The sequence below is a fragment of the Leuresthes tenuis genome, unplaced genomic scaffold, assembly GCF_036924035.1.
Source record: "Leuresthes tenuis unplaced genomic scaffold, fLeuTen1.0.hap1 SCAF_4, whole genome shotgun sequence".
Taxonomy (NCBI): Eukaryota; Metazoa; Chordata; class Actinopteri; order Atheriniformes; family Atherinopsidae; genus Leuresthes; species Leuresthes tenuis.
In genome coordinates this window covers 24,331,893-24,341,468 of record NW_027325358.1, presented here as the reverse complement: position 1 = coordinate 24,341,468, position 9,576 = coordinate 24,331,893, and the positions used below count along the sequence as shown (strand labels likewise).

Here is a 9,576-nt window from a genome sequence, read left to right as displayed (position 1 = left end):
AGAATTTAAAGAGCTGCTGTTCAAGCAAATGGAATCTACCGTGTGGCTGTGGCTCGTACATCCCAGCTTCACACAGCACACTGTGGGAACATGACAAACGTCCTCGCCTGCTCTGTTCGTGCTTAAGCTGACGTTTGTATCCCAAATCATTAGTAATCATCTACTCAATCAGTAATCATTTGCTGCGGCATTACAATTCAGAAATGACAGCAGTGGCAATTATTTCACTTGAGTTTATTTATAACAAATGAAACTTGTGTCGATAAAGAACAGAAATCCATACAGACCTGTTTTTTTTGTTTGTTTTTAATCAGTTTTCACACGCTCTGGGAACCAATGTAAGAAAATAAAAAGCACTTGTTGATTCAGAGCTGCAAACAAAACGAAAGGTTTACATATACAGACCAATTGGAGGTAACTGATCCAAGTAACACACCATATTTTCATTTTTATACAATTTATAAACTCCATTTTTATCCATCTACATGATACATGGGGGGGGGGGGGGGGGGTAAAATAGAACACATTTTTTGTGAAACTTCTTGCTTGTGGTACAACAAATCCACAATGTGATGCATTGCACATACTGTTGTGCCATAAAAGTGTGATTTCAGGTGCATCCTCTCATCATATCACTCTGTATAGCAGATAAATTCCTCTTTCCTCCATACCATATCTCTTTAGTTGACTTATTCATCTATCTATGCATTTCAATTACTCTGTGTTTTGTGTTATTTACATATACACAACCATGTGAGCGCATTACAGAATCCAACTTCACTGAGTTCACGTAAGACTCCTTTTTGGGGGGCGGGGCTAACAGATATAATAGGATACTAGTATTAGTGCATAGTACAAAGAGAGAAAGTGCAAGTCTTCCCATTACCGGTGTGACCAAAGGGGCATCTCAAAAGTGGTACCATGCATACAAAAAATGACGACTGGGTTACTGTAAGATGATGGAAAACTGTCGACCATCCCTTGTGTGGTCAAGCACTGATGGAGAAAGATATAAAAAAAGAAGAAAAAAGATCTATCTGTTGTGTGTGGTTAGCACCGGAACTTTTTTTTTTTTTTTCAAGCCGTTGTTATTGGAAAACATACATAAATGTCAACACCGGACCGAGGGTCACAGATGAGCAGTTCGACTGATTTTAGGTGAAGGGCTTCGGGTGGCTTGTTCTCCTAACGGTGGGATTTTTCTCCCTTTTTGTTCAAACTAATAAAGAAAACCACTGCCGCTCAGCTCTGTGTAGATTTCTGCAGAGCTCGGCAGGTATGACGGATCTGAGCCAGCTCACAGGTGGCACCGGAGTCGCTCAGCGTGGCCTGAACTTCACGAGAGGCGAACCCAAGTCTCCAAAAGAGGAGCATCCACACGAAGCTTGTGACAAAAAGAGGGAAAAGCTCGAACTTTGTCTGCCGAACGGGATCGAACCGTTCAATCTGTATCAATCTGCTTTGAAACAGTCTCGTGTAAGATAACGTAGGTAAATCAGCGGAGATATGATGGTGCCGTTGCTGGGTTTAACAGAATGAGTACGACAATTCAGCCAATTCAGCGGAGCCTTCCATTCGAATATACGCAGCCAAAAAACAGGACGCACAACGCACTTTCACATATTGTAACCTAACGAAATCAAAGACACAGACGTTCAGGTCACACACAAGCATACATATGTAGCACACATACATAAAATATACACACGAGAAAAAACAAACCAAAAAAAAAAAGCCTTCAAAGAAGCTTTATCAAAATAGGCGTGTAATATAAGGCACTAGAAATCTAAAATCAAAAATACTTAATAGATGCTGTTGAAGTATGAGTCCGATCATTCGTTGCTTGCCGTGACACTTAGAAGGATGACATCATCTACCGGAGTTGTGACATGACAAGAGATCCCCAAGGGGTCAGAGGTCATTCCTCTATCTGGACACATTAAATGGTGGCGGTAACCACATCAAAGTGTTACATCCTTGTGTCTGGGAAAAAAAAAAAACGACGAACCATCATCTGTATCTGTATCATCATCATCATCATCATCATCATCATCATGGCGTATGACTGCAGTTAGTGACTTGACACAAAAATATATATAATACATCTACTTATTGCACACTGAATCAGACAGAGAGAAATCTACGGTGAGCATTCCAGTGAGAAATTTGTCCCTTCCCCCGACACCGCGCCTCCTCTACACCCCACCCCCCCATCCTGTTCCCTGCTTGAGAAATCTTTGTGAAGCTTATTTGGACACATAAATAGTTGTCTTTATTCTTCCATACTTTGCTCCCCGTGCACTCTTTCCGCACTCGTGTTTTATATTTGTCGGGACTTCCTGGTAGCAGCGGCACGGATACCAGACCCCCCGGCGGGCGCCATCTTTTGGCTGCATGCCAGCTGTGTGAGTTTTTCACAGAGAGAGTGGGTGGACAATACAAGAGAGTGGTGGGTGTGTTCTTTTTGTTTGTTTAGGGTTTTTTTTGACGACTTGTGAAAATGTTCCACACTAGAACTGATTGTACTCTTTAAATCACTTTAAAAAATGGCTACAGCTCATTGGATTACACAGAAAAAACTAAACACAACTTTTCTTTGTTTCCAGTGGGCGGGGTCAAAATCAGAACCTTGTAAAAGACAAAGAGGAGAACAGAAAACAGAAAAAAGGTCATATATCTTTCTAAAAATATAGCTAAATGAAAGTTTAACTTGGTGTTATGCAGTTGAAAGCTCTCATGTCCTTCCCTTATTTGAAACTGAAGCGTAAGGTTGAACTGGTGGTGTTTATTACTGTATGGTGGATCCGCCCGCTTTTTCACTCAGGGGAAACGAAAGTCTGTTTCCAAAAAAAAAAGAAGAAAAAACACAAAACAAAATCTGGGTGTTTGTTTTTTTCCCTCCACACGAGCATTCTCTGTCTTTCTCGTACCGAGCGCTCTGTGTTTTCAGTCTCCTGTTGGCGGTGCTTAAAAGTCTCGTTTGTTTCGCTCTACGAGGCCCCGTGAGATGGATTTGTAGAACTCTCTCTGGACGCTCCTCGGGATAGAAAATCAACATTTCCTGTGACAGGAAAAAAAAAATGCTGTAGCTTGGTCCTGTATTTAGTTTGGTGATGCTACGCTGGTGGTGGACAACGTTCCACGCCGTAACGACACAAAGCAATCCGGGTGCTCACAAAAGCACTGAAACAATACAAAAAAGAAAAGAAAAGAACAAACTATACTTGATCAAGTATTCTGATTGGAACAGTGGTTGAAGTTGCTTCTCCAGACTGACCAATGGGTGTGTTTGGGGGGGGAGAGGGTGCGAGGAAACACCCTTGTCAAGCAGGTTGCTATGGCTCAGTTAGAGGTGCTGATTCTGGGTACGGGATAAGCCGATGGTCCCCCTTAACTCTGCATGTGGTGGCAAAATCTTCACAAACACATCGCAGCCCAGTGCATTTATTCGGGTATCGTGTGACACTACAAAAGGGAGCACTAGGTTGTATGTGGCATGACAGACGGCAACTGGGTTTATGTTGCATAGTGGTCGAAGCTTCCCAGGTACTCCAGACTGGCCCTGTAGCAGAACTGGTACTGGTCCTGAGGGAGGTGGAAAGAAAATTGAGAAACTATTGATGGAGACAGACAAAAAAAAAGAAAAAGGTTGCTTGAAAAGTGGGGGAACTTGCCTCTGTCTGAACGGTGGCTGGTCTCTGAGTGCGCAGCATCTTGACCGTCTGGAAGATGTCCACCACGCCCTCATACCTCATCCTTTCCAGCACGATACTGAGGGTGATGAACACACCGGTCCTCCCCACTCCAGCGCTGTTGGCAGATGGTCAGAAAATATTTAGAACGGCATACTTTGAGCTGGGGACACATGTACACGAGCGATTCCCACTTGTTTTGTGACCTAATCCTGATTATGTGTCACGTTGTAGTCAAGACGCCTAAACCGAGACCAAAGTTGAGACCAAGGCCACAGAGACTGCCTTAAGATCAATTTTCCCACACATTTACATCGCTCTGTTTCAGCATTAAAAATTCCTTTTTCTCAGCTTAATATATCTGGGCACGGTCAATGAAAATTGTCAATGAGTTACTTGTGTCAGAGAGATAAATGAGACCAGATCTCACTGAGACTGACATGAGGCAGTAAAGTAGAGTTACCTCAACCATCCAGCCTCAGTCAAACCAAGGATAACATGTTATTATAACATAACATAATGGATGATGCTGACCTGATCCAAACATAACAAGCTGAAACCACAGAACTGCTTAATGCTGAAAGAAAGCCGTATAATTGCACCAAAATGTGTTCTCTTCTTCTCCTTATTATGGATAATAATTGGTACTTAATGCATGTCCAACCAGCAAGACTGAAACATCTGACAAACCTGAAGCCAACACACTTATGTGATGCAAGACAAATTCTATGCAGTCAATATAACGTGTGCCTGTTTTTATGTGGGCACCACTCCTCCACATTCCCACAGGACAGACAACAAACAAGACACCTCTTTATCATCCCCTGTATTTGTGTAACCATAAGAAACGTCTTGATGAAAGAACAGGGTTTACAGAGGCTAATTTAATATCTAATCCTTTTCCTTTCTTTACTCTGAACAGCAGTGAGCTGCAGGCAGCTTGATCTCAATTTCTCACTGTGCGAAGCGCAGGTCAGGGGACACGGATTCTAAAAAATATTGCTGGTTCCAACTGGGCAGATTAAGAAACGGCATTCTAATGGTTTCTTTTCAAACAACTCACAGAGGCGGCTGCTCCACCTTCTCACACTGCCGCTTTTATTAACCTGCACTGCAAAGTAGCCTTCTTAAAACCATTAGCCCTCCAAAAGCCTATTGTTGTAAGTGAATTAGCGACCATTACTAAATAAAACTCAACTGTAGAATTAGCAAAGTCTGTGACAATTACTGCAACCTCCGCCTGGTGTTGGGCGTCGGTCAGGCGGAGCAGATTAGGCTCTCATGACCGCTCAGGTGGGTGTTTGGCACCGAGCTAACTTGCGTGAAGGCTTCTGAGAATTTCCGGTGCAGAAGCAGATTCCTAATGTTATGGAATGCTTTTCTAATGTCTCTATGCTTTCCTTCCAAGTGCCAATCAAAGTCTGTGTGCATTACAAAGCAGAACTGACACTGTACAATGCTGCCCCCCCCCCCCTTCTCAAGACTGGTTTCAAAGACCAAGTACTGCAATCCTAATTATTTGCTCAAAGATGGAAAGTTTAGGCCAAGATTAAGACCTGATGTACCTGTTTAGCTGCAACTGACCCCGTTTACAACCATGTTTCTGAATCCTTTAAGCCCTTTATTTGATTAATTAATTCACTCATTGTCCACAGCCGCTTCATTCTAAAGTATTTGGGAATTCTGGAGACCGGTTGCTCCAGTTTGCCAGAGACATGTTTTCCCATTCTTGGTGGATAGGACATTTCATATGCTGCCATTTTTTCCTTCCTCAACTCCGAATAGTTTTAGCGTATTTTACAACTGAAGGTTATATTATATGTGGAATATTTCTGGCTCACTGGCACAAGAAGTAAACACCGAAATAATCAGAAAGTGAAAAGCAATATGAAATTAAAAGAGCGTAGCCAATTTTCCGTGTCTCCAAAATGTTTGAAGGCCAGGGTCTCCCTTTAAGTCTGGTTTAATAGAGCCCAACATTTGCAAGAACAATGGCACAGACCTCTTTCTGGCCCTGTTTTGTTATCATAACTATTATAAATCAGTGTTACAGAGCGGTTGCAGACTGGGTGCTTTAGATGAAGTTTTCCAGCCTTTTGCTGCCTCTGTCCAAACTTCACTGAAACTGTTGCTGGCACCAAATTAAAAACACAAAACAAATTAAACATTTAAAAAAAAAAAACTCTGCAAATGCTCATTTTCAACATTTAACAAGTTGTTTTGTGCCATTTGTCAACACTGGGTAGTATCTACATGATACACGTTATTTGGATTTGTTTTGGATACAGGGTTGTGTTGCCACTGTAAACCAAGGGTAAATTAAAGGCTTCCTGACAAAGTCCCAACTCTTGGAAACATTACAATTTGATGTGGTATTTTAGGGGCAGATGTACTACTACTTGTGTCTTCTCTGAGTGCTCTGGATTCCTCCCACATTAAAGAAAGACTTAATTAAATTGAGTGGTGATTCATCATTTTATGCTGTAAAATTACATGAAACATTGAGGGTCTTCATAGGAAGACTGTGCCTTACCTGCAGTGGACACTAATTGGCCCATCCTGGCCAAACTGTTCTTTAGTTTTGTGCACCTGGCCAATAAAATCAATAAATCCTTCCCCTGACTTTGGTACGCCTTGCTCTGGCCAATCAGTGAACTGGAACTGACGAACTGTCCGTGATTGGCCATCCTGAGAGGAAGAAAGTGGTTTATTCTTTCAAAATCCAAAAGCCAAAGAAGCACAAAGAAGACACATTGGCAAAGCAATGACTCACCCTGGCATCGGTCACTTTGAACTCTCTGAGGATGTACTGGGGCATGTTATACTCTGCCATGGGATCCACCACAAAGTACTGGTACCTGGCTGAGCGCTCTGCAGGCCAGTACTGGTGACACTTCTCCTGTGGAGGACGGCACAAACGACTCCTTTTAGAGCTCCAAGTTGTGTTGGGGGGGGGATTAAGTTTGTAAAGAGAGCAATCTCAGACTACACCATCACAAAAATGTCTAGCTCGTGACAGTCATTGTTCATCCCAGTTAGACACATCACAAAGACTGTCCTGCGGCCCATAGTCCCCAGTCTAGAGAACATGAGTCCCCTCCAGAAAACAACTTCTGCTAAGTCAGGAGCAGAACAGGGAGCATAAGCTGCACCCTAAACAATGTGTATTGGTTTTAAAGACTTTGATTGACTTTGCATTTAAATATCTGATGAGTGTACAAAACTCGTTATTGAACATGTCCTCTGCACATTTGGGCACAGGTTTAGAAACATAGCTATCAACGCTTAAAGGTAACGTATGATGCTGGTTTGCAGCTCTCAACCCGGGACACTGAGTATACACAAGAATATATGAGTGTATACCGTACCCGTCCCATTTCTCTCAGCTTGGTTAGCATGACAACTATAGTGGAGTTGTGCTCCCACAGCATTCTCCAGAAGTCCTCTGTGGTCTCAGCCAGAGGGCCTTGAGTTGCTATGTAGGCCCTCTGCTGCCTGCAAACACACACAAATAAGGGTATATATCTCTTTCCCAGGTATATTGATAGTAAATAGCATCTAGTGCTCAGATCCCTTTTCTCTAACCTGTATCCATCAATGAAGCTGGCGTTAATATAGTCTGATCCCTCCACTCCTCTGATTGGCTGCAGACACACACGCGTGGTCTCGTAGGGCATAATGTTCACCAGCCGGTTCTTAAACTTGTTGCATGGTAGATTGGCACTGACGAACCGTGATGTGTGAGCCTTGGCACTGGCCAGGCGCTGGAAAAGAAAAAGAAGTAAACAATATTATACACCGTAGGAAATAAAGATATATCTGATGTGTACAGGACGTGGGCCTATGAAGTTGGTGAGGGAAGGTCAGCCACACAGGATAGATGGAATAAAGGAAGGACGGAAAATGAAAAGAAAGTTTAGACAAATTCAAGGCCCTCGCTGAAATGTATTCAACACAAGGCCTGGTCTTTCTCTGGCAAGCTGGACAAGGGAAATTGGAAGATCAGCTAAACCAGGCAGGCCTCGGGATACTTAGTCAGACATCTTCAATTGAATAAACAAAGCGGGGGCGTCTTAGTGGGATGAGGGCAGCGGTAGGGAATGGAAGAAGGAATATAATAAGAGAAGAAAATCAAGAGTCGGGGTGCAGGAAACCACAAGGCCCCACACTGTCTCAACTCACATATGTGAACCACACTTGATCCTGCACCAGTAAAAACAATAAAATAAAACAAACCCCCCAAAAACCCACACCTTCATACATATGCACACGTATGTGCAGACAGGCACGAACTGTCTCCCTCGCACTCGACCACTGGATGACACGGCTCGAAATGAAAGACAGGACGGCAGAGAACAGGCAATCCTGAGACCGCAGACGCAAGGGAAACAATTGGGGTCTCGTGAACCGAGTCCCGACCATCAGCGGCTGTGGGAGAAACAGCAGTACCTTATTTTCCTGCAGGCAAACGAAACTGGAAAATCCCACCGACCGCAAGTTCACCAGTTCATCTGGGTACCATGAACTCCACCGTTTCCACCGTCAATAATAGTAATTCTTCATGTCATTTGCACTGAATCAGACTCAGTCTTATCAATAAACAGAGTCACTTCTTTCACCAGTTTGATATATTTGATCTCGACAAGTAGGAAAACGGACAAACAAACAGAAAAGCCAAACAAATTGTTAATGGGTGGTAGGATTAGCGAAAGCTGCTCCTCCATGAGGAATTTCACACACTGTTTTTGTTGATGAAGGTGGAAAGTGCAGTTCCAGACAGCGGCCCACCGCGTCCCGTAGGTGCTCCAAGTCAGATGAAATACGGTGACTGGGACAACCCTGGCGTGTGTTTTACATCAACGCAGGGCTGAAAAAACAATCCGGCGAGCGCTCGATTCCTCGTCACCCGAAGGAGACCGCTGCTATTAAGAGAGGAATGCTGGGGCATAGGATGAAGGAGACTGCAGGAGTCGCTTTGTGTTGACTTTGCCCTCGAAGCGTCTGAGCCGACATAAAACCATTCCAGGAAAAATCCAAGCCACCTGCTTTTGCTATATACTTCACCCAGGCAGACCAGAGAGATCTGCAGTAATCTCTTCAGGGAAGAGGTAAATATCACGGTAAACAAAATAAATACAACTAGAATAAAACTAAAACAAACCTTGTGCACTGATATTTGAAGCTCTCACTGTGAATTCGGACCAGCTCTATAAATCCTTAAAAATAAGATTTTTTCTGGTGGTCTCTCTGTATTTGCACATAAAACTTACAATTGAGTATGGTTTCCGGTAGACTAATGAGTTTGCATGCATTTAGCTTCTGATCAGGCTTTAAACATGCACAGTGCCAACTTTAAAATACCTTTGAACACTAATGTCTGATCACCTAAGCGGTCAGAGGGGCAAGAAAAAGGCAGCACTCCCCTATTAACTGGTCAGGTGTTACAATATCATCACCGTTTTTTTACTGAACCACCATCAATCACTTGGTGCTCACCTTGAACTCCAGCTCCATGCCGGTGACATTCTCTCCTGGCTCGATCTGCGTCAGCCTCTGGATGTAGGAGAACAGGTTCCTTGCGGGGACCTCGGTGTTCCCACAGGTCACCGCCTCCAGCAGCGCGTCGTGAATGAAGATGTACTGGTCCTCTGTCTGGACCATGTAGTTCCGCTGGGAGCGCATCAGCGTGACGTGGCCGTAGATGTCGATGGTCTTCTCGTGTTTGATGCGCTCCGTCATGGCGTCGATCACGATGAAGCAGCCGGTGCGGCCCACTCCAGCGCTGAGCCGAAACAGGGGAGAAGAGAACCAGAGGCGGACGGTGATGAGCTTTCCTCACCTAACTTGGGAAGTCAACAGTATTTTTCGGGCACGTGTGTGCTGC

The 9,576-nt window shown here is 43.8% G+C and overlaps 1 protein-coding gene across 1 annotated transcript in view; it reads right to left on the bottom strand.

The window, feature by feature from the left end:
* Window positions 1-217: 217 nt before the first annotated feature.
* ptprdb (protein tyrosine phosphatase receptor type Db) overlaps window positions 218-9,576 on the bottom strand; it is a 170,138-nt gene continuing 160,779 nt past the window's right edge. Inside the window, exons 39-45 of the mRNA XM_072383343.1 lie at window positions 9,189-9,474; window positions 7,278-7,456; window positions 7,061-7,187; window positions 6,466-6,591; window positions 6,226-6,380; window positions 3,675-3,810; window positions 218-3,585 (exon numbers count right to left, since the gene is read on the bottom strand). Coding sequence (XP_072239444.1) covers window positions 3,517-3,585; window positions 3,675-3,810; window positions 6,226-6,380; window positions 6,466-6,591; window positions 7,061-7,187; window positions 7,278-7,456; window positions 9,189-9,474 — 1,078 coding nt within the window. The 3' untranslated portion in view covers window positions 218-3,516. The remainder of the gene's footprint in view (window positions 3,586-3,674; window positions 3,811-6,225; window positions 6,381-6,465; window positions 6,592-7,060; window positions 7,188-7,277; window positions 7,457-9,188; window positions 9,475-9,576) is intronic.